General features: G+C 39.4%; 2 protein-coding genes across 2 annotated transcripts in view; one reads left to right on the forward strand and one right to left on the reverse strand.

Moving 5' to 3' along the window:
- LOC107086604 (anthrax toxin receptor 1-like) overlaps positions 1-17668 on the forward strand; it is a 36690-nt gene extending 19022 nt beyond the window's left edge. Inside the window, exons 12-18 of the mRNA XM_015377660.1 lie at positions 4118-4196; positions 4438-4533; positions 4656-4694; positions 6110-6208; positions 6299-6463; positions 6537-6617; positions 15552-17668. Coding sequence (XP_015233146.1) covers positions 4118-4196; positions 4438-4533; positions 4656-4694; positions 6110-6208; positions 6299-6463; positions 6537-6617; positions 15552-15851 — 859 coding nt within the window. The 3' untranslated portion in view covers positions 15852-17668. The remainder of the gene's footprint in view (positions 1-4117; positions 4197-4437; positions 4534-4655; positions 4695-6109; positions 6209-6298; positions 6464-6536; positions 6618-15551) is intronic.
- Positions 17669-17864: 196 nt separating this feature from the next.
- Positions 17865-24556, reverse strand: part of rrp12 (ribosomal RNA processing 12 homolog) — a 15237-nt gene continuing 8545 nt past the window's right edge. The window contains exons 21-34 of the mRNA XM_015377659.1: positions 23817-23975; positions 23654-23734; positions 23464-23569; positions 23283-23390; positions 23054-23211; positions 22028-22119; positions 21777-21932; positions 21531-21700; positions 21318-21428; positions 21190-21236; positions 21037-21115; positions 19325-19392; positions 19152-19234; positions 17865-19072 (exon numbers count right to left, since the gene is read on the reverse strand). Of these exons, the coding sequence (XP_015233145.1) occupies positions 18970-19072; positions 19152-19234; positions 19325-19392; positions 21037-21115; positions 21190-21236; positions 21318-21428; positions 21531-21700; positions 21777-21932; positions 22028-22119; positions 23054-23211; positions 23283-23390; positions 23464-23569; positions 23654-23734; positions 23817-23975 (1521 nt within the window). The 3' untranslated portion in view covers positions 17865-18969. The remainder of the gene's footprint in view (positions 19073-19151; positions 19235-19324; positions 19393-21036; positions 21116-21189; positions 21237-21317; positions 21429-21530; positions 21701-21776; positions 21933-22027; positions 22120-23053; positions 23212-23282; positions 23391-23463; positions 23570-23653; positions 23735-23816; positions 23976-24556) is intronic.

Below are 24556 nucleotides of genomic sequence, written 5' to 3' on the forward strand. Positions count from 1 at the left end.
ATCCCTTGAATTTTCAGGTCTTATTTGCTGTAAGATTAATTTAAAACCACAAAAAAAAAGCTTGATAAAAATTTTTTTTCCAAATTTTCCTATTTTCTTTCCCTTTTTTGTTTCTGTATATTTTTCCTAACATCAGTGAAAATTTAACCCTCAACATTGTTTTGAAATGCGTGTATGTAGTCTGACTCACTGTATTGGCTGTTAAAAATTTTAATGACATTCTTGATTTGCAATCTTGTCCCTGAAAGCTCGATTTTAATACAGCAGAAAATACAATTTAATACAGAAGTGTAGCATTCCCTTGTGATGAGAAAGTCTCTCCTCTGATATAAGGTTTTCAAAAAATATATACCGGTGTATATATATATATTTTTTTTTATTCCTAACTGAACACTTAGATTTTCCGATTTTGGTCTCTAATAGTTTTCAAAATACATAAAAACACAGGGTTTTCTAAAAGTATCTTGTCAATACATTTGAATACACCAGCTTGAAAATAAATTCTGTAATATTACAAAAGTCAAGTAAATACTGGCTCTTGATGATTACATCAAACTGCACGTTTTCCTTTTTTAAGCATGTTTTTTAATGCTGATTGTTCTAAACAGGGTATTGATATAAAATAGGTTCCCATTTTTCTAGTCTAACTGCAGCCCTCAATACCTCTAGTCCTAAAGACTTCCACTAAGAAACAGATTAATTGTGTGTGTGTGTGTGTGTGTGTGTGTGAGATTTAATGTCTTTATAATGTTCAAGGTTGTTATAAATCCTGCAGTAGAGGGCAGTAATCTTTATTGTGCCTTTTAAGAAAACAAATGTAATACATTAGAATTAATTTGTCACTCCTGTGGTAAACCAGTCATGTGGCCTGACAGAACATATTTCATGCCATAAATCAATGGGTGGTACCAACATGACCATGGCAGTGTACTAATTATTATTTTAGTTATCACTGAGGCAGAAGTCTACTGTATGTGCAGTTACAGAATAAACCCCCCATACACACACACCCTGCACACACACATACTCGTTCTGCTATTGTAGTGAGTTCCATGTCTTGACTCCCATTGATTTTTTTTCAACCTTTCTATGCCCTAATCCTAAAATTAACCCCCCTAACCATTAGCAAAATAGCTGTGGGGACCAGCAAAATGGCCTCACTTTGCAACAATTGGTCCTCAATTTAAAGGTGAAATTGGAAAAATTGTCCTCACTCTGAGGACTAGACTAGGTACATACATACACACACACACACACACCCATCCATGTTTCAATCATGCATCAATCTGAAAAACAATTATCTGTTTGGCTTTTATGTAGTAACTTAGAATTCTGCCAACCATACAAACGCATAATAAACACCAATACAAGCAGTTTTATGGAAACTCATTTACTACTCTCCAATTGCATTTTTAACCTTTTTGTGCATGCAGATTGATTAGCCTGAGACCTCCAATATGTAACAAGCTTGAGTACATGTTCATTCTCGTGCTCCTGGCCTCCTTTTCATGCAACAGTAGATTCTCTCCTACTACAGTGCGGACCTCTTTCTGTGCACTCATGTCAACTTTTGTAGATTTGCGAAAGGAACCAACCTGAGAAAATAAGCTGCCTGTGATTGGCTGCATATTTATTTATTAGATGGTTGATACGTTCATAGTGGCAGTGAATGCAACTCATTTTTAACCACCAGTAGTCCCTTTTCTCCTAATCTTCCAACCTCAGATCTGCTTTAATACAAGCTCTTTGTTGGTGCTAGACTACCACAGGTAAAAATAAATTTCTGCTGGTACTAAATACATCATGATGTTCCAACGTTGCACCATTCACTATTCTCATTGTGTTTTTAATGGCGTTATCTGACCAGACTATATCAGCATCAGAGTTTCATTTTTGTAAACAAACACCTGAACATTGAAGATGATTCTGTTTACAGACATGAAATTCAACTTTGGTTTTCCAGATATTGTTCAGGTATTCTACTGCCTTGTGTTCATCCTCGACAGCAAACTAAAACAGTGTCAATATCCCTTTTCTTCAGCAGTGGAGCCTTGCAGAGTGAGCATGTATGGAAAGCAGCATTTTGCATCATGTTACTTCATCTGTGGAGCAATATGTTTAGATTTCTTTGTGTGTGTCATTAACTTGGGCCGTCGCTGGCATCCGGTGTTAATTTAATCTCAATGGAAATATTAGAAAAACAATTTACTGAGAACAACGTTAATGTGTTCAATATTTATTTTAAAGACAATTCATAGAATTTTAATCTTTTTATTGAGTATTTAAAAGTTTGACTCTTTGCAAACAAGCTTGGAAAAGAGGAGTCACTGAAGTCCAGAAGAAGGAAAACCTCCTGCCTCTGAACTTTTGGGGATCTTGGGGTCTCCTTCACCATGTTTTTACACATAACCTAGAGAAAACCTTCATTCACCTCTTATTTGAACCAAGTAGTAGCAATGTCACATGTAATGAAGTCACTTAGGTTGCTGTTAGATAAATCTGTTTTGACTGGGAAGCTTCAGGATGCAGATCCCCCTCCTCCCCCACCTTCACCAACCTCCTTCTAAACAATATACCCACACAAACTTGCACAGGGCAAAGATGTAGACAGTGGGTGCATTGATGATTGATAGGGACTGAGATCTCTCTGTCAGAGTGGAGCTGATAGCATCAAGTCTACTGCCTGCCTGAAAGGAGAGCCTACCATTTTGATGAGGAAGCCGGCTATGAAACGGAGGGGATAGTGCTGTCTGTACCTCCATTTTCTTCTTCCCAAATCACTCAGCAGTCTCTTACCAAGGAAGTATGGATGGGTTATCTTAAGGGACGATCTAGAATGTGAAAAGGTTTTTTTTTCTACCATCCCCCACTCCCTGCTTCCTCTCTTCCTCCCACCCACCACCCTGCAGTGACCTCTTTGCTGTCTGTCCCGCCCAGATTTTAACGTAAAGCTCAATGCCTGCCGTTGTTTCGGCCTCCTATAAGAACAAGTAGCTGCTCTATCCTGACGTCCAACAGTCTTCTTCTGTGGTTTGTACTAAAACCTTCATGAACACAGGGCCTTTTAAAAGATTCAAATCACCTGAACCTTTTAAAATGTTCTAATATTACGTCTCATATTTTAAGTATTACATTGAGACTTTATGTAACGGGCTCAAAAATTGAAACGTGAGCGAAAAATTTTGAAAAATATGATTTAACAAGTGTGCAAATTAAGTTGATCTGTGAAGGCTTTAGATTTTTGTCATAGAACAAGCAGCCCGACGAAGACCAAGGATCACAAGTCAGTGTTAAAGCTGGAGAAGTGTGTGAATCTTGGGAAAAACTAACTATTAAAGTCAAGATAGGTCTTAAAATGATTTCCCACTTCATAGGGGACTTCTAATATACTAAGACATGTCCGTCTACCTAGACAGACACACACAGCCAGGAGAAGAAAAATCAGAGAAGCAACCTTCGGCTAACTTTGGAACAGCTGCAGAAATCCTCACCACATTAGAGCTCTCTTTAATAATATTAAAAACGAATGAACTGCAATGAGAAATTGCTTAACAAAGTATTTGGGAGAGCAGAATAAAAATGCATGCAATGCAGATTTGTACATAATGCACCTACAAAACAAAATCCCAGTATTTTACAAAATTAGATAAAATTTAAAAGGTATGAACACATTTATTTGCATGACACCTTATACATACATCCCACCTTATCTTTGCATCTTTTAAGATCTACCGGTACATTTCATCGACCAAAAATGTCTGTTTTATGCATGTCCTCCCTGCATATCTCCATACAGCATGGCCTTCTGGAGAATAGAAAGAGAGTTTGTCCTGCAGTGGTTTCTACATGAGAGTTTTGGGTCTAATCCAAGGATTGGAGATTCTTTTTGTGGGTGGAGAGCTCTTTCACCCCTCCATTTGCTTTAGTATGGAGTTTTGTCAGCACATTTGTGTGCTTAAAAAGGCAGCAAGTCCAAGCCCATTAGACAGAGGAATGTGTTTGGACGCAAGAAGAGTCACCACAGTCATTAATGTGTTCACACATGTTGGAGTGTTTTAAAATGACATGATCAGAGATGTTCATGGGCTGTTTTTTTTTTTTTGCTTTCTTTTTTTAGGGAGATCTACCTGCAGGTGAGCATGAATGAGGGCCTCTCTTATATCACCAGCTCTGTTCACATCACTACTACTGAATGCGTGAGTACAAAACACATGTTCATATCTGTCTCTGGCATACTGCCTTTTTCAAACAAGCTTTCTTCCAAATTATTTTCTCTCTTTATCTTGTCTTGTCTTCCTTTCTCTTTCTCCTCTGTTGTTTGTCATCAGAGGAGGCTGTGAGTACTTTTTATTCCCTCCCCCTTGTTTTTTTGGTTTGGCAGCAGTTGTGTGTTAGTTGAATTTAATCATCATGTTTTCGTTGTGTGTTTCTGTCTAGTTTGACGGCACCATCGTGCTGATTTCACTGCTCGTTGTGTTCCTGCTTTTGGCTCTGCTGCTGATGTGGTGGTTCTGGCCTCTCTGCTGCACTGTGGTAAAGTGTTTGCATTTCAGAATGATCATCGCATTGAATTCCCATTTTAAGATTTCTGACAGCATTTCAACCGAGTCTGCAGCCTTCAACTTGTTTATGTGGGTTTTTGTTGTTGCTGTCAGGTGATTAAAGAACCTCCGCCTCCTCCACCTCCAGAGCCAGTAAGTCAGCACCTTCATGAACCGGAGAAGATTGTCTGTTCATTTGATTATAAACATGTGGTTATTATCACCGCTTTGCAGAGAATACATAGTTGGAAAAGTATTTATCCCTTTTAACCTTTTAAATGTTTCATCACTACTCCAATCTTTAAGATATTGAATTAAATAGTCTATTTTATGGAGCCTATTTAAGCAGTTAATAGGGTCCACAGTAAATCCACTTCGTTGGAAGTTAATCTCGGAATAAATCCAGTGGTTTTTGGAAGTCCTCAGAGGTTTATTAGACAGAGGAACACTCCATTAAGTGGAAAAAGTGTTAGACAACTTCAAACCTACCAAAACACAGCCATCCAGCAGCAGTGGCAGACCAGGAAAGATCAGCTTTAATAGGAGAAGCAGCCATGAGTTCCACACTAACCTTTGGAGGAGCTGCAGAGATCCACAGCTCAGGGGGGGAAATTGATTTGATGGAAAAACTGTTAGTTCCAGACTCCACAGTTCTGGACTTTATTAAAGAAAGAAAGAGTAAATCAATAGTTAAAAGCAAAATGTAAAAGGTATACCATCATAAGATGCGACCAAAATGTAACATTTTGGTCTGTATGTAAAAAGTTATTGCTCGCTTTCCATCGGGTCCACTAGGCCTTGCTTTACTCCATCCCACCAATTTCGAAACAACCTCATTACTGCTTTTTCAGCCCTTGCCATCTGTGATTGAACATCGTTCTGAGCAGGGCCCAAAAATGCAGCTAACTGTACTGAAAAAACACATATGAAATGATTAGAAAAATTGGTGAAACAGTTGTGGGAGCATCCTGCTGTGTGGATCAGCTTTGCTTTAGTGGGATAGAAAAAGGAATGAAGCTTTAAACAGAAAAACCTGCTGTTACAGCAGGTTTTTTGGTAAGCTAGTACCTCCTAGAGACTGAGATGGTAGCTAAGATCACTATAAACTCTTCCTATTCTCTCTAGATGTTTTTAGGGTTGTTTTCCTGCAGTTTGGTGAACCTTTCTCCCATTCTTAAGCCTTTTTCCAAGGTTTTCTTCCAGGTTGCTACCATCTCAGTCTCTAGGAGGTACTAGCTTACCAAAAAACCTGCTGTAACAGCAGGTTGTTCTACAGATTTTTGGGTAAAGGAGTGTAGAGTTGGGAGGAAACTACAGTTTTCGATTGAGGATTTGTGAAAAATTTTGAAAAGCGCCATACTTTTTCCCTCTGCTTAAAAAGAGTGCACTGCTTTGTATTTATTGATGGCATAGAATTCCAATTAAGAAGTTTATAAATATGATAAGACAAAGTACAGAGACAATAAGGGATATGAATACTTTTGTAAGGTTTGCTGTGTAATTCACACTTGGTATAAGTTGCAAAATGAAGAATATGAGTAGCATCAACCTAAATGTGTTTATCAAAGGAATCCGATGAGGACGATGGGATGCCTAAGAAGAGGTGGCCCACAGTGGACGCCTCATACTACGGTGGAAGAGGAGTGGGTGGCATCAAACGTATGGAGGTGAGACCTCCTCCTCCCCAAGCTTACTTTGTTTCCAAAACACCAAAACGTATGTATCGAGAATCTGTTGCTTTTCCTTATAAATTCAAGGTACGATGGGGAGAGAAAGGGTCGACCGAGGAAGGCGCCAAACTAGACAAACCTAAGAATGCGATTGTCAAGATGCCTGAGCAGGAATTTGAACCTTATGAGCCCAAGCCTCGAAAACCTCCACGCCGCTCCCCTCAGCAGAAGAAGTGGTACTCACCCATTAAGGTCAGTGTGGTTCAGTTTGATGATTCGTTTATTTTTTATATTTCCATCTAACCTGCTTTTCTGGACCTTCCAGGGGAAACTAGATGCTCTGTGGGCTTTGTTCAGGAGAGGTTACGATCAGGTATCTCTAATGAGACCGCAGCCTGGAGACCAGGTGAGCCTGCTGCTAAAGCTTAGCTCAGCACACACAAACACTTTATGCAACACTGTAATTTAAGACTATCGTATAATTTTGAGGCTCCATCTCTTGGTAATAACCACCCAGGAGGATTTTAATAGTATGTTTTATTGTATTCCTTGTTCTCTCCTAACAATAGAGCATCTGTTGATCTGTCTTACTGATTTATAAATACCGTTTCTGAGCTACTAGTACAGGTCAGTTCAGGTTTATCTCCAATCCTGCTTACAGCCACACTCAGTCAAAGAGTTAGTAAAACACTGCCTCGTCAAAGCTGTGATTGTTTACACATTGTTTCCCCTGAAATTCCCTTTATATAACAAGATTTAAGTCGAGGCTTGAAAAATAGTTTACACCCCACCAACCCTTTTACCAGTCTTGTAGTGTCTCACAAAAGTATTAATACCCCTTGAACTTTTTCACATTGCAGCCAAAAACTTCAATGTCTGTAGTCGGGGGTCTTATGTGACAGACCATCAGAAAGTCCTGCACAATTGCATCATTGTTTAACTAAAAAAGGAAAAGTGTTTTTGGCTTATTTTCTTTTTTTTAATACCTGAATATAATTTAGTACAACCAAATTCCTTTAGATGCCACCTACAGAGAAACAGTGTTGGAAGGACCAGACGGGTCAGGGATGAAGTTATTTAAAAATTGGTTATAAACCCATATCCCAGGTTTTGAACATCTTTAGTGCTGCTCAATCTATCCACAATTCTACCAAGAATTGTACATCCATCATACCATAAAAGAGCAAAAAGTCCCATGGCAACTCTGGAGGAGCCCCATAGCTCTGCAGCTCAGGTTTGAGAATCCCTCTAATGAATATCTTTAAATAATAATTTTGAAAAAAATGTGGCCATTGGGAAAGAGTTGTAAATATAGTGAGAAGTTAAAATACAGGCTTAAGAAGTTCAAATTGCAGATTGCTAAAAGCAAAATATAGAGAACATGTATAAGGTGGTGTAGTGGTCAGAGGCCAACATGCAAAATTCTACTTCTAGCTAAAAACTAATGAGAAAAACGCAGGTTTTCTCATTCTGGACTTGATGGTGGTAGAATGAGGATAGGGATGCTTAAGTTCAGAAGGACTTGGCAGTTGTTCATAGGTAAAGGAGCAGGGATTCAATTTCCAGTAAATATACAGCTGGAGCTTTAATGCAGTGATCTAGATTAAAGGGTATTCATGTGTTAAAATGGCCCAGTCAAAGTCCCTATCTAAATTAAACTGGAAACCTGCAGAAAGACTTGATAAATAATGCTCACAGATACTCTCCATCTAATAAATAATGCAGAGTTATTTTTCGAAAGGAGAGAATAGGAAAGCCGTTGGAAAGCCTTATGTGAAAGACTGGAAGCTGTAGATGTAAAAGGTGGTTTTGGAAGTAATGATTAAGCCTATCTGAATTTTTATGCCTGTCTAATATTCTTAGATTTTTAACTCGTAAAATAAAAGTGAAATCAATCAATGAAATCAATCTAAAGTGTTGGTTCAAAATTAAAATTAAAATATCCTGATGGGTTTTAGGTCTAATGCTACGAAATGTGAAAATGTGTAAGGGTTACATATACTCTTCTTCACACGCATTTTCAGACATAATCACTAAACCACACATACAATGCTATTATAATTATGCAAACATTTGTATCTGTAATTTTTTTTACATCTACTGGATTGTCTAAATAAAATAAATAAATTCAAACTCTTGCAAGGCAAGAAAGAAATGTGTGCGTCAAGCAGAATGTGCTTTATTAAAACTGGCATCTCTGGCCCTGATTAGTCCTAAATCGTTCCATGTCCTCCGTTCCTCCAAGTGTCAGAGAACAGAAAGAGCTAAGTGATCTCTGTTTTCCAACCTTGACCCCATGAAGAGCATCCCATAACCCTAAAGTCATGTTTCCACCATCATACTGGTCGTCATGGTAAAACATCTGCACCATTGTGAATGCCATCATTGTCGCCTCACATATCACTTATTGATTTATGCCTCTGAATGCCATGATTCATCTTTACCATGTCTCAGTGTGTCTGCTATATGTGAAGTCTTTAAAACTGGTTAACATTGATGCTTTTATCCCTTGTGTCTGTGGTGGATTTCTCTTCTTTTTTCTCTTTTTTTTTAACAAGGCAGAACAAAAAGTGTCTTTCAGTGCAGAAGTTTCTGGAGTCTTTGTCAGTCACTTTCTAAGGGACTATGGTTCACAGAGCCATTCAGCGAGGACCCAACCCCCTTCACGCGTCATTAACTGAGCAAAATGAAAAGCTGGACGGAAATAAAATGGATGCAAAAAGCCCTTTTTTGTTCCAAGGGAGATGGTTGAGCAGAACTGGTTCTGAAAGTTGATGAAATCCAGCTCAGGTCCAAAATATTAGACTGAATCTGAGTGAATGGCTCATAAAGAAAATCCCTGTGGCTTTTTCAACAGCAGCTCTGAAAGAATCTGCTCTGCTTCCTCTTCTCATTACTCCTTAATTACTTGCTTGCAAAGGTCCATCGGTGGACAGTTTTTGTCACAACGGACACGATCCCTTTTTGCACTTCCTTATTTTTTGCTAATGAACGTGCATACATTTATGTGAGAGTTAGTTTTCCTGAGTGAATGTCACACAAACAGACAAAAGACCTTGAGGCATATGATGACTGACAAGATTGCATTCTTTTCCCTCCAGAGTTGATAGCACTGACAGAAATTAGCTGTCTGGACCAGAGGGCTGCCACCAAAATCTCCATCCTCACACTTCTTATTCCCTGCTCTTTTTTTCACCCCCTGCTTTTCTCATTTCTCCTCTGATTATATGATGAGGGTGAGGTGTTCAGTTAGTTGAGCAACATTAAATAATATTTTTTTTTTATAGTTCTCTGCAAAGGCGTTTATGTTCCTAATCCACTTTTATTTTTTCATATCAAAACCACAAAATTTGTTTTTTAGTTACACAGTTTTTCATTAGTGGTTTCTAGATTCAGTTGCACTTGATTTAATTGGAGGCATTAGATTAAATGGTGTAAAAAAAAAAAAAAAAAACTTTTTAGAGTTGTATGTGAAAACCACACATCTGTCACTATACTAGAAGAAAGAGTATGAACGCAAGTCTTTTTCAACACAGTGAATGATAATGAGATCTGTGTTTATGTAACATTTCCTCTATAACCAGTGGTAGGAGGGAATGGGGAAGCTTTTAACTTAATTTTTGTGTGTGTTTTTTTGTTTTAGAACACTAATATACAACAAATTTCATCTTAAGGCTGATTTAAAATGCAGAAATATGAAATTAATGCAGTCCGATCTTATTGATAGGTTTCAAGTCTGATACAATCGGTCGTTTTCGGTTTAATATCTCTGAATGGTAATAGTGATTCCATGTAGAGAGTGACTTTGCAGCAATCTGTCCTCCTTCTGAACAGCAGAGGAAAATTTACTTTTTTGAATCATTAACTCTACAACAATCCCTCAAACTGAGCATGTATAAGACTTGATTGGAAGAGAAGATTTCCTTTTAACGGAAAAACCTCCTGCATAACATGGCCTGGTTGGACCAGCTGTCTGCCATCACTGACTCTAGGATCTGGTCCTTAATTAAAAGAATGTCACAATCTAAGACCCATTTAAGAAAATATATTGAGGTCTAAATTGATTTAGATTTTTATAAAGATTTGTGTTTCTAATGAAATAATTTTTAATATAGACCATAATTCTTCACTTTAATATCATTTTTCAAAGTTCTTTTGTGCTTGTTTTAAAATATACTGTAAATGAAGACTGACCAAGATAACATTATTGGCATGTTTATAAAGTTTTGCACATGAAAACATCTTATAATGGTTTCTAGCATAGGAATAAGAAATGCATTCCCTAAAAGAAAAACACAATGGATCATAGTTACCCATGCAGCAGTTTCCATATGTAAGGGAAGTGTAAGCTGTAAGGTCATGTGACCTGACAGGCTGAGCTGTCAGTTCACATGTGTCTCCTCTCTTTTTCTCCCCCCACTGTTCCCCTGCTATAACGGTGGAACATATGTGTGTATGTCGGTGGGGGGTTCCAGTAAACATCCACAAACAATTCCCCCCTGTATGTCTGAGTTAGAAAGGAGGCCTTATTAGTCTTTGAGGTTTAAAGCTAAAATAGAGAACAGATGAGGGATCCTGGAGGTATTGAAGGGTTCGTTTTTGTCTCAGAGATGAAGGTCTTGGTTTGAAACAATCTTTCAAACAAGAAAGGAGAAACGGATATTACAGACTAAGCAGGGCTTAGCAACCATTTCAATGTAAAGAACCATGTCCTCGATTTCTAGCATATAGGAAACCCCTTTAAAAAAAAAAAAAAAAAAAAAATTTAAATATAGTTTTACGGTTAAATGAAAGAACCAGGGTCTGATTTTTGGAAAATAATTAAATAAGCAGAGCCAGCAGACATCAACACATCACTTGCTGCAAGCTTTTAATGATCTTTGCTCTGAGAAAACGGACGGAAATAGAAAAATATCAGCAGAAGTTATTGAAAGTATAACAGAACCTGAAACTCTTTCTGTCCCTTTGAACAATTTATATATTTTTTTTTATCAGGGTATCTGACCAGCAACCTCTGAGACCCTTCAGACATGGAGTGACTACAATCTTACCAGGACCAATTAAAATGCTGAACTACTGTTAAGAATTTGCTCTTATATAACAAAACAGACTTTTCATCTTTTTTTATCTTTGATTTAAAATTCAAGTGAAACAATGTTTTTTAGATGTTAAGTGTTTAATTTGCAGTGGGGTAAAAGTGTGTTTTGTCAGCCATTGATTGTGCAAGTTCTACTTAGAAAGATCTATAATGTTCAACATGGATACACTTCAAGCTATGACAGAAAATGAGCAAAAAACATTTTAAGGAATCCCATTAAAGAGTTTATAAAGATTATTTTTTTTAATTATGGAGGAATATAAATATTATAAAGAAACAAAGGCTCCCATCAGTGACACACGATGCTGAGAGGGACTCAAATCTTGCAGTGGCAGGCCTGTCCCCCTGCTCCAGTACATTTCAAGGTTTGGCTGAAGTTTGCCAGAGCACATATGATTGATCTATATAAGCGTTGGATGGACGCAACTCGTCATGTTTGCAGGGCGAGGAATGCTAAGTTGCATCCTAAGAGCACTATATCTACTGTGAAGCATAGGGGTGGAAACATCATGCTTTGGGGCTGTTATTTCTGCAGGGGGCCACCGTGACTGATCTCTGTTAAGGGAAGAATAAAGTGGGCAATGTAAGGGGAAATTTAGGCCCCGTCCACACGAAGACGAACCCTGGCCTAAACGCACAAATTTTTCACCAAACCAGCCTCTCATCCACACGAAGCCGGCATTTCGGGGGTCTGTAAACGATCTTTTTTTTATTCAGCCTTCAGAGTGGGAAGATTCTGAAACGCCGTTTTCGCGTTTCCATCTTTAAGCTCTAACCGCATATTTTCTTTTACATGCATGCGTCATAGCGTCGCCTCTAAACACGCATGGGCGACACAGTATCACAACAACAATGGCGCCGTTGCTGCTAATGCTACTCACCCTGCTGTCGGGCTTACAACAGAATCTTCTTCTTCTGGAATATCTCCAGGAAGAACAGAGCAATATCGACGACATAGTTCAGCACCTGAATTTGACTTAACCACGAAAATGGACCCGCAGGGCAACCATGTATAAATATTAGTGCGCATGCCCAACATTTCGTCGCTTATTTTTGCTTTGGCACCACAGCGCCACTTACAGGCCTGGCATACATTTTGCAGCGTTTTCATGCATTCGTGTGGACGATCACATTTATTTTATGTCTCCGTCTTTACGGCAAACGTTTTGGAAAATATCAGCGTTTCGTGTTCGTTTTGACTTCGTGTGGACGGGGCCTTTAAGCCAAACCTTCCATCAGTGAGAGCAGTGAAGATGGAACAAGGCTGGGTCTTCCAACACGATAATGGTCTCAAACATGACACTCTGAAGATGAAGGAATGGCTTTGTAAAAAATTCTAAAAGGTCCTTGAGTAGTTTAGCCAATCTCCACATCTCAATTTCATTTGTAGATGGAGATAAAAGTTTGTGTTGCCCAGTGACAGCAGCAAAATATCACTGGAACATGAAGGAATGGGTCAAAATACCAGCTACAGTAAGAGCAAATCTGGTGAAGACTAAAGGAAACGTTTGACCTTTTCATTGTCATCTAAAGGTTATGCTACAAAGTACTAAGCTGAACCTTTGTCATTGATTTATATTTTCCACCATAATTTAGAAATACATTTTTTTTAAATCACTCAATGTGCTTGCCTGGATTGTTCCTCATTTTGTTTCTCATAGTTAAAGCATAACCATGGTAAAAAATGACATCTTTTTAAGTAGAAGAGCCGTAAAGCAATTGTAATAATTGGTCTATAAAGAAAAACCAAATAATAATTGTATTAAATGAAAAATATGCTTTTCATTTGCAGCCTTACAAACAAACAGGGTGTTTGTTGCATCAGAAAAAAAAGTGTTAGGAAGTTTCTTTGTTAAAACAAACCACATAGAAAACTGCGATAAGTTGTTTTTTATTAGAATTTATATAAAAGACCTGCACAATTTTTCAGTGGAGATCCTAACGAGCCACATCATCTCCAGAGCTATATAACTAAGGGGTCAAACACCTAGAATGACAGTCATAACTGAACTTTGACCTTTCTTTTTCCGTTGGGACAGAATGCTCAGCACCAGCTCTTTAGGTTTGCTCTAAGGATGCAAGTCCAACTCCCCCATCCTCCTTTTTTTATGTATGAGGTTTCATTCAGACCATATGCTCTGGTAGAAGCATCCTTACACACACACACACCTACATACGTAAACATACTTATATTCATGAGCTTGTCTTCTCATTGTTTCCATATGTTGTCTCTCCTGTTGTGCTGCTGCTCGCAAACTGGCCTTTTCACAGCCACCCTGCAACAACAGCCAAAGACTCCCCCATCCCATCCACCCCAGCACACCCAACCAAGCTGCCCTCAATCAATTACACACCCCTTATAGACACGCTTGAACCCACAATAGCCCCCTTCAGTCACAAAGCTTCTGCTGCTGGCTCCTCTTAATGGCCCCTGTGTGACTTTAGGGCCTCTCTGCTTAATAAGGTGTTATAATTAGACCACCAAGGGTCCGCCACAGATACCCCACCCTCCATTTTTTTAAAGACCAACTGAGCAAGAAGAGTTTGTGAGACAACAGATAAAAATCCATCAATGGGAACAATAGGAGATGCATCCTTTTCTTGCAAACTGTTGTGGAGAAATGTAAATCCTTCCCTTTACATGGCTTCAAGTCAAGCACATAAGACAGAGCAGGCTTTCTGTTTTGTATATAAAGAGTCTGAATCGCAGTGGAGGCTTCTCCAGATCAGAAAGAGGAAGAGCTTTTGACTAAAGCGGTTTGTCAGAGCCTGCCTCACAGCTATTGTAGTGCAGGTGTAGACAGAAAACAGAAGCACCTCTTTGTGCCTCCTAAGACAAACACTTGTGTATCTGTCTGGGCAAATCTGGGCAAAAGCGAACTTTGACTGGTGAATCTAAAAAATCTCATGGCATTAGTCCACACAGTGGCTCTAAAGTATACACGCCAATGTATAGAAGGCTATGTTGAAAAAGGGCTAATTTCCAGGTTTATCATTTCACTTATTTTGTAGGTACCCTAAGCTGAAAAATTCCTGCAGCCATATACCTCTTTAAACTAACATTTTGCTAAATTTTTCTATTTTGAATTGTTCTTCATTCTATCAGCACAAAGTTCACCTATTACTGACACTTTTCAATTTAGCATTACTAGTCAGCATCAATGTTTTTGCCAAAACTCCAAACTTTAATCTACCAACATTAAGTCCGTCCAAAAATTGGGACTACTGTGGGAACAGTCAAATGAGGCTACATGACATTTTCAGGCTCTCTGCATATTTAGGCCCAGATGACACCCAGTGGTCACAGGAGACATTGCAGCACTTTAAGTTCTGAAGCATTCAGGATTCTCATGGTGTCACACTTCAGACGCTGTTATTGCAAATTTGTTTAAGTCAGATCCTTGACTAGAACATGAATCCTCCGTTCTGGATGCTGCTCTCTAATTTTGGGTAACGAGCTCCATGGTCTTGTTCTGGATTGGCCTGTAATTGATACAAAGACAAAGGCAGTTCGATGCTGCCAAACCAAGTTCTGAGGCCATGGTGTTCAAATATGGCTCAGTGCCATCGCTGACGTCAGACCAGAACATGTTTCTGCCAAAATGTTTGGGTAGAAATTTAGGCACATCTGCCTGTTTGTTTTATTTTTGGACTAAAAGGCTTCTGTCCCAGAACCTTTCTCCTTAAGCCAAGGCACGCAGTATTGGACAGATTGTCGTCACACTGAAAAAACAAATTAGTTTTACAGGAGAATCCTTCACAGTCTCTTTTCCTTTTTAGTAAATAAATATTGTAATGTTCCGGTTTTACCACATATTCTGTTATTGATGAAAGTTGTCTTGATTGTGCCATGGTATATAAATAAAATTTCTTTCCTTTCCTGATGGATACCTCTAAACAATAACGAAAATCTATTGCTTTTTTCTAAATGTTAAAAATGTAGAAAGGTCAAGAATTCCTACTAGGAAAAAGATTAACCTTATTTGGAATTGATTAAATTAGACTAAAGTACAACTATAGCAAGTACTACAGGAAGGTATTTTTGTTCCCTCATCCTCCCTGCTTAAAAGAGATGTTTTTATTAGTTAAACAGGATAAGGGCTATATAATATGTGGAAAATGTTTATTATTTATTTGATGTTATTTTATTAAAGGCCTGCCTTGGATTTAATAATTTACTATTTAAAGTTGTTACTTAGAATAAAAACGGTTTTAATTAACCTTTGTCTCTGTGTTCTGCAGGGTCGCTGCATTAGTTTTCAACGGGTCAGAGACGATGAGCGCCCGGCTCCTCCCAGAATGCCTCACTCCCCCACTCCGCCCCCTCCTGCACCGCCAGCTGAGGAGCGACCTTTGGTCTCCAACTCCGTCCCCCGTACCAAGCCGCCATCTAGAGGACCCCGCACTGCTCCCTCCACGCTCACTGCACCTCCCTGCCGTTCGCCCCCTCCCGTGACACGACTCCCACCAGGGCCGCCCCCAAGCCGTGCACCCCCGGGGCCTCTCGGACCCCCACCGTCCCGGCCTCCGCCAAGGCTGTAATGATGTAGAGAATGGATGCAAATACAGTGTGTTGCAAAAGTATTCCTAACCCTCGAACTTCTTGATTTTTATTATTTTTTCTTTGGATTTTTTTTGCCAGGCTGACAAAATGTAAAGTAAACTTTTGAGGCTCGAAAAAAGAAAATGACCCCCCAACCTGAGACTTTTACAAAAAGAAATTTACATAAAAGAAAAAATTTACATAAAGAAATCTTAAAGGAACAGCGTTCAGCATGGGGGTGAGTAGAAAATGAAGGCTAATCATGTTTTGGGTGTACTATTCCTTTAAAGGTTTGAATCCATTATTATTGAGCCTCTGTCCATTATTTTTGGCTGCTTGTCTTTGTAGGCAAGTCTATAGTAGCTGTCTACTTATAGAATCTAAAGCGGTTGCTTAGTCATAGGCCTAATCCTAAACCAGCCGCTAAACACTAACCCTCCGCTTGCACGTTACAGGGAAGGATCCGCCTCATGAAGTGCCATCTTAAACCATGTAGTGGGTAGGGCCAATGGACCGCTCAGCCCTTAAAAAGAGTCTTCATCAGTTGCAGGCCTGCAGGAATTCGGCAGCACGAGTAACAGCGGCATGGTGGGGGAGGAAAAAAATAAATAAAAAAATCAATTCCAAAATGGAAGGTCTTTTTTGAAAAAGTAATATTTGACCTTATACATTTGTTTTAAAAAAGGGACAAATTTTAACTTTTACGTTAACCTGTACAACCGAACTAGCCACGCATATGAGGCGTCGCTGTGTTGCCATAGGAATGACTGCTTTCCTTTTCCGTTGGGAGGGAAAAAGACGTCCCCTTCTCCTTTATTCCCCCCCACCTTCAGTCAAGGCAGCTTCCACAGCTGCGAGTGAGACTTCATTGGGAGTTAAACTCTATTAAGGGTTAGTGGTTAGGAGGTGATTTGGGATTCAATAAACCTGGACATCTGCTGACATTGATTTTTCCTCCTGAAAGGTGAACCTCAGTCTAACTTTGCTACCACCATGTTTTACAGTGGAGATGATGGGCTGAAGGTGTTCCTCAACCGCCCTCTTAAATCTGTTGCCGTCTTTTAGCACTGCCCAATTTTAAGCCCAGTTAATGAGTCTTAGTTTGCCTTTGCAATAAGGTTCACATAAGCTCTATTTCAGTTAAGAGTTAGACGGAGAACTTTTCTCCGTTTGTTTGCATCCCGCTATTGGTAAGATGTTAGCAGGACTTGTCATGGGATTGTTTTGGCCCTATGGTTAGAGGCGTTCACAAGTTTTATAATTATTTTATAACCCTACCATGCTCTAAATTTCCCCCTGTTCTCTCACTTCAGAGAACAAAAAGAAAAACATTGGGACAACTTTACACTGCAATTAATCAGTATGAGATCAAAGAGGGCTGAACACACTCAAAACATTAGATTTACAATTTCACAGTTGTGCAATACTTAGAAAATGCAAATAAAGTGCAATCGAGTGTGTCATAACGTCATGAATCTTTCCAAGTTGAAAGGTCTCTCATACTTTTGCAAGTCTGTATCACATCTGAGGGAACGGTCTTTGATAAGCAAAGAATCTTCCAGGCCAGAAGCACAGACGTTTCTGAGCTCAGTGTCTTGTTGCTGGACAGCAAAATTCATCAATCTGATGACAAAACCTTAAAAAATACCAACAATGGATCGATCTGGACCGTTTGTACAGTAATAACATTAGAGTTGGTGAGTGGAAGTGTTACCAAACCTTAGTTATGTTGAAAGTGAGAGTTAAAGTTGGCATCTGAAAGTAGCAGGGTGTTTTTTTTTTCTTTTTTTTAGATTTATGCAGCACAATTATAATGCAAAAGGAGGGTGTTGTATAATAAAGCATGTAGTATAAATGGTGGTTGTGGGGTCTGTTGGCTTTTTAAAATTAGCAATTCATGCATTTTATACCATTTCAACCAAAGAAACCTTTACTGCAACTTACTTAAAATCTAGATTTAATGTTCAACAACCTTATTGCAACTGCAGGGCAGTTTCTCAGTGTGTTATTTATTGTAATAAAGGCCCGCTTTTCCTTAGCATCTTTTAGGTCTGTAGGTTTTTAAATCAACGCAGGGTGAGCTGCACCACGGCAGATAATAGCGAGCTTTGAACACCAAGTAAAAGAGTGTATTAGAAACGTGTATCTTCAGGGCATTTTGTAAACTGCATTTACTGACTGAAATGATCATTTGCATTATTTCTTCAATATTAACACGTCTGACTTCAATAAAGACATTTCTTTTTTATGCGTCGACTCTTGTGGGGTTTTTTTTATTCTGGTTTATGGAATTTTCTGCTGTAATATGATTCAAACCAGCAGGGGAACACATTTTATAAAAGTTATTGTTTGGATTTTATAAATACTTGATGTCTTAAAACTGCAGGGACATACTTAAGCAATTGATGCAATGTCAAGACTTTTAAACTTTACAGAAAATCCTTAGAAACATTGCATATTTTATGTTTTAAAATGTGTCTTCAAAAACCAAACAGCAACTTCTGTTTAGTTTGATGCCGTTTTTTCCATGAAAATCTCACTTAAATGATTCAACCTTTAAAGAATGTATGTGAAAAGTTTCCCTTTCAAGGTAACAGGCTGATAATAGTTTGCAGGGTTGTTGGTGTAATAAAAAATAAACTCCATCACGGTTTGAGTCTCTGTCAAAGACGCTCTCCAATTAGGTTTTTGCAGTTTAAGTCTGTCTCCAACATTCAGCTGATTTTTTTTTATCCAGTTTTTAATGTGCAGCCCAGTGGCTGCTCCATTACTGCTCTCCATTTACATGGAAGTAAACACAATTTATCAAGAGTTAAACCAACATTTCTATGCAGCACCCTCTAGTGGCCAAACGTGGCAATGAAAACAAAACAGTTTGCATACAGTCCTTGGATCCATTCACTGCAAGTCTTAATAAATGGGATGTTTTTTTCTTTTTTAACTTAAGTGACATCAAGGCAGAGGGAGCTTTTTCTGCATTAAATCTTATTTTCCTTCCCACTGAATGATGTAAAAGCTGCTGAAAGCTCAGAGCACCTTTGAAACACACGTCTAAGTATGATCTCATTTTATCACACGTTGAAAAACAAGTCCAACAAGCAACATAAATCCTCCTCTTCATGCTTTCCTTTTTTTCTTCTGCATCTTCTTTCCAGACTGTGCTCCCTTCTGCACACCTCTCACCATTCCCTTGAACTGACCCTGCAGTTTGGCTCGTTTTCTGTAAAGGAAAATAAAAAATGAAGTCATCGACCTAAGTCTGCAAACGAATGTAATTGGATGACAGTTGATGCTCAAACCTGCGATTGAGCTGATCCTTTTTTAGAGGGATGTAGGCGTAAGGATCCAGCTTTCCTTTTCTCTTCACGTCTCCTTTTCCTTTCTGTAAGAAAAAGAAAAATAGGAAAACGCTCAGAATGACAGCGTGGAACCAAGAAACAAGCTTCACTCACAGGTTCTTGTGATGGTTTACCTTTGATTTATAATCGCCTCCAACAACTTGGCTTTGTCCCAGAGGTCTGTGGATACCAGATCCGCCGGCTGTGACAGAAGCAATACCATCAGTATCACACAGGGATTATATTGGAACAGGATACTTATGTTTAAATCAGTAGTCTGAACCTTTTAAAACCCAAAAAGTCATTTTACCAGCTGAGTAAAAGTGGTTTAGACCTGCAAATATTCGATAAACTTTTAAGAAAACAGTTTTTTTTTGGGTAAACATCTCAGGGGGGTTGTGCTTCGGTGTCGCAGTGGTTAACCATGCACAACCCATGTACAAAGGCCTTAAGCCTGGTTTATGATCAGACATAAGGTCATCTGCATGTGTGTCGCAGATCACGCAGATAGGCCCCGCCCCTTGTGCAGACACTCTGGTGCACCTCTCCAAAACTGTAGTTGACCGCAGACAGGAGGCCTTTGGTTGCTCAAATCTACATCCGCTCTACTCATGCGTATTTCCTGTTTGGTACCTTACCAGCTTGTTTAGTTTCTATGACCACCTTAGTGGAAAACAACTCATGAAGCTTGAAGAGAGAGATACACGAGAACGCTGGGACCCTCTTTCTGCCTGGATCCCTGCTCTTTTTCGCCATCATGTCCCTCCATTGTCGCTCAAACTTACCCCTTGCGTATTTCCACTTTCTCACCGCCTCAGCCGCATCTAGACCCACAGCTAGTTTGTGATTGTCCCTCTTGCATTGTGGCATGGAATAACAGAGCAGACCACGCTTCAAAATTGGGCATACATCAAAAATATCTGCGTCATACCTGCAACAATCTCATTGCAACACAAAGCTGCAGGGGTATAACCAGCCCGGGTTCAAATCTCTCCCCCTCTCTCATACCCCTTTCCTGTCAGCCTACTGTCAAAAAAAACAAGCCACTAGTACTGTTTAAAAAAAAAAAGCAGGGACAAGGAGGCTGACGAGGGTGGAAGACAGAAAACTGGGAAGAAATCCCATCAGAAGCTGCAGAAGACAGAGACTAAAGCGGATCACACCAAATTTTAATTCTCCAATCCAATTTTTTTTCCATGTCACACCTACTGCGTATAGAAAGGCTCCAACTACACAGGGTGAGCAGATATTTCTGTCTCTGTGCCACACAAATTGAAACGATGCCCCACATTTGACTGCGACTGATTGTGAAAAGTTCAAAAACAGAATAAAACAAACACCCGACGCGGCTACAAAGCAAAGCTCCACTTCCTGAATATGTGCAGCATCTCTTAAACCAGAGCAGAGAATTTTTACTAAACATGCAATGGGAACTACTTTTAAAGAAAGAGGAAAATTCAGCAATAGACGCTGTGGGGCAGTTTGCAAATGTACGGGTTAAGCTGATAGAGATATCAGTGAACTTTGTTCAATTATTTTATTTATTTTCATAAAGCACTGACTGCCCCTCGTGTTTAAGAGGCTCAAAGAGGATCATTTTATCCTGAACTCCTATCATGAGTAAATTATTTTGTTTTATTTATGGTTTTTTTGGGGTCTTCCCCACCTGCTATATACGTGATGTGCAGGATGTGGTAAAACAAGCAAAACTATGCATTTTTTTCTGTCAGCTAAACCATTTCGATGCCGTTGGATGTCAAATAAAGAAAATGTTAAAAAGTGAAAAAGTAAAAATATTTATGTGAGGCCACACGCTGATGGCCGGCATTCTGCTCCCTTTAGCTACCTTTATATTTCAGCTGAGGCTCCACATCCATGTCCTCATCAAAATCATCATCTTGAATCTTTCTCTTCTGGGACTTTTTCTAAAGGTGCAGAAAAACAGGCGGTAAAGCAAAATGTTTCCAAAGCAGCAGCTTCTGATTCAGTGCAAACTTACAGATTTCACTCCTGCTTCTTCCAGGATATCATCCACCTCCTCTCGACCTGTGAGGAGAACAACTGCTGTGAGCATCTTCAAACAGTACGTTAGCATATGTTAGCGACGCCACTGGACTCCTCTCACACCTTTGTCTTTTCCTTCCTCGTCGTCGTCCTCTCTAATGATGAGCCGTCCATCTGAGGTCACTTTGAAGCCGTGCTCAAGCTTTGTCGTCTTCTTCATCTCTGGGTTTGTGGCTGAGAAAAAGAAGCAATTTTAACTCCTCAGAACCTCGTAATCATTTCCTGAATCAAACAAACTGCTGAAAAGTAGAAATAAGTAAAATTAGACTTTAGTACCTAGAACTCTTTGGGAAACCTTTGGATCCAAAAAGTTCAGAGGATCGTCGCCCTCTCCCTCCTTCAGCCATGCTTTTCCTTTCTGTTTGCCTAATTTCTTCTGGGCCTTACGAGGCTTTCCTTCATCCTCAGACAAATCGCTGTCGGACTCAGCAAGGATGTCTTCGATGCTGTTAAGAAGACGGCAAACTCATCATTAAATGCTTATACTAAGGGGAATGTTTGTGTGTGGATCTGGCAGCGTACCTTTCACTCTTTGCCTTGGGTGCCTCTTCTTCGCTCTCAGAGTTCTCCTGTTCCTCTGCAGCCTGCTTCCGCCTCTTGTTTCGGGCCTCAGCCTTCCGGATGTTTGTCAGCACCTTGTGATGCTCTGAAGGCAGCATGCTCTTCACCAGCTCAAACCTGGAAACAAAACAAAAAATTAATTAGAGCCTTCAGAGAAAGGAGGCTGTGCAGCTAACATATACATCTGTATAAAAAAAAAAGCGAAAACTCACCCAAACTTTCTGATAAATTTAGTAAAGATGTTCCTGAGTTTGGTTCTGAAGTGCCTTCTCACATCATCCGTGATGTTTCCAATGCCCTCCATCTGAACATAACCAGAGTTTAAGACTCTATTATAAAAATGTCTTTAAATCCTTTAACTTTTAACCTTAAAATCAATCAGATTAAACTTTTGACCTTTTTAGGGATTAAAAAGAAAATCAAATTAGTTTAGATCCAGATATCCTGGGCATGAGTGTAAAGTTATTTGTGGGCTCTTAGTTATACTTTTCAAATGGAACCATCAGGTCTCAAAGGCTGCTGGAGCACCAGTGTTACCATTTACAGCTAGTTAGCCTCAACATGAATTCAGAGCTGAAAAAGAAAGAAGCAGCAGCTTAGAAGAACGAGACAATTGCCGCCTGCAAAAAGACTTTAAGGGCAGGTGAGAAAGACGTGAGCCTCCTGTCTGGCTTTCAAACCCGAGTACACTGCACCTAATGTAAGGTTCCTTTTAGAAAAAGCTAAATCAATCTTGTTTTATTACATTTGATAAGTCAGAAATAGAGAAATGTGTTGAAATGTATTTTTACAAGTATTTCTGTCTTGTCATCAGACTTCATTATATAAAAAAAAAAACAATTAAATAACATACTTAGTGTAAAGTTGAATCTTGGATGGGGGGGTGAGTGTGGCCTATCCAGGCTAAAACATTTATTCCGAAACAGTAATAAAATAAAAGAAAACAGAGGGTCTCAATTTGACCCATAAATTAATTCTGCAGCTGATCGGTGGTTTCAATTTATTTTTACAATTCAGTCCAGGCCTGTTAAGTAAAAAAGGTAGCCATAGGTATTACCTGCACCCTACAGAATGGACAAACTAAGGTATAACCAACTAATGGTGGTCAGAAGGCTTAGTGAGTGACTTTTAAACTATGCAGGACTATTTTATTTCTTTTAGAATTGTAAAAATATCGATTTAATAGTTTCAAATGGTTTCCAGGTGAGGTAACCGGCAGACTGATGTAGAGTTCGTACCATGGTGGCTGCATGTGAACCAAGAGCCTTGGGGTCCATGATGAAGAGGATGACTTTGATGAAGCCTAAGGCAGCTTTGACCACCTCCCTGGTACGAGACGACAGCAACAGACAGATGTTCTGCAGCAGCTGCTCCATGGTGGACACCTCTATAGAGTCTGGGAGAGAAACACCAGTTGATTCTTCATTCATACCATAAGCCCAGGTTGAAGCACGCAGTGAGGCCTACCTTTGTACTCAAACACAAGACGGGTTAAAGCCAGAACGGTGCAAGTGATCATGGTGACAGATCCAGTGAGTCCAGCATACACCAGAGCCAAGTACTCCTCCATGGCGTCTACATCACAGACAGAGCATGTTAAACGCTGCACCAAACCCAACAGTACACACATTCTCAGGAACAGAATCACCTTTTTTGTTTCCACAGAAGCGGACAAAAGCGTTTCCTATTTCTATCAGAAGACTGTAGGCATTTTTACGAGCTCCAACAGAAACCTCCTTGGTGCAGATGATCACCTGAAGGACAGAGAACCTTATAAAAAACCAAGAACAGCAGCTCTGCCTGTGCCTGAATCCATCCACTCAGGTTTGTATCGGTACCTCTGGCAGCAGCGCAGTGATGAAGCCTTTGTGCTCCTCGTTTAACCTTTTCACGATGTGGATCAGACACTTGAGTCTCGGCTGAGAAGAACAAGAACAAAGCAGTCAGATGGACAAATAAAGCACTCAGGCCTACAGGATGTTCTCCTACAGTAACATTTACCCTCTTTGCAGGTGAAGAAGCATTTTTAAGAGAGTCCAGCAAGACAATTTTAAGAGTTTCCAGATTGGAGACGACAAAAGATTTACACTCGTCTCTCTCTGCTCCGCACATCTCCTCCAACACGCGGTAAGCCTTTTTCTGCATGCCTGGCTCTTTGGCCTGAACACAGATAAGACCATTGAATGGATCCAAAAAACAAGAAAAACTGAGTGAAACTCAAAAAATGTTTATAAATCAGTGAAAATGAGATTTTTAAAATATAAAAACTTACATTTTGTAGATTTATTACACATTTCTGCAGATTTTTACTATTGCGAGCCTCCACTAATTAAAAATATATTACAAAAAGTGCAAAAAATAAAATCTCCACAATAGGAAGGACTGCTGTTCAGCAGCAAGAAGCAGGTTTGCTTGCTAATGTCAGCGCTTAAAAAAGCTAGGTGCTTTTTAAGTGCTGTATTCAATGATATAACTGAAAAGTTGAATAAAAGAAAAAACTGGGATAGAGAGAAACACAAAGATTTACCCAAAACTTGGGATTAGTCAAACCAAACCCACGATCAGAAAGGTCTTAAAGCTACAGTGTGTAATTTTCAGCAACATCTAACGTCCAGACTGCAGAAACATGAACATCTCCCCCCCACCGCTTCTCCCCCCCAACAGTACGGCGAGCGTTACGGGACAAAATGTCTTCCACGACGTCCGCATCACCTACCTTCTCAAGTGATGAGGTTTGTTTA

This window comes from Cyprinodon variegatus, unplaced genomic scaffold (genome assembly GCF_000732505.1).
Source record: "Cyprinodon variegatus isolate N-32 unplaced genomic scaffold, C_variegatus-1.0 Scaffold157, whole genome shotgun sequence".
Classification (NCBI taxonomy): domain Eukaryota; kingdom Metazoa; phylum Chordata; class Actinopteri; order Cyprinodontiformes; family Cyprinodontidae; genus Cyprinodon; species Cyprinodon variegatus.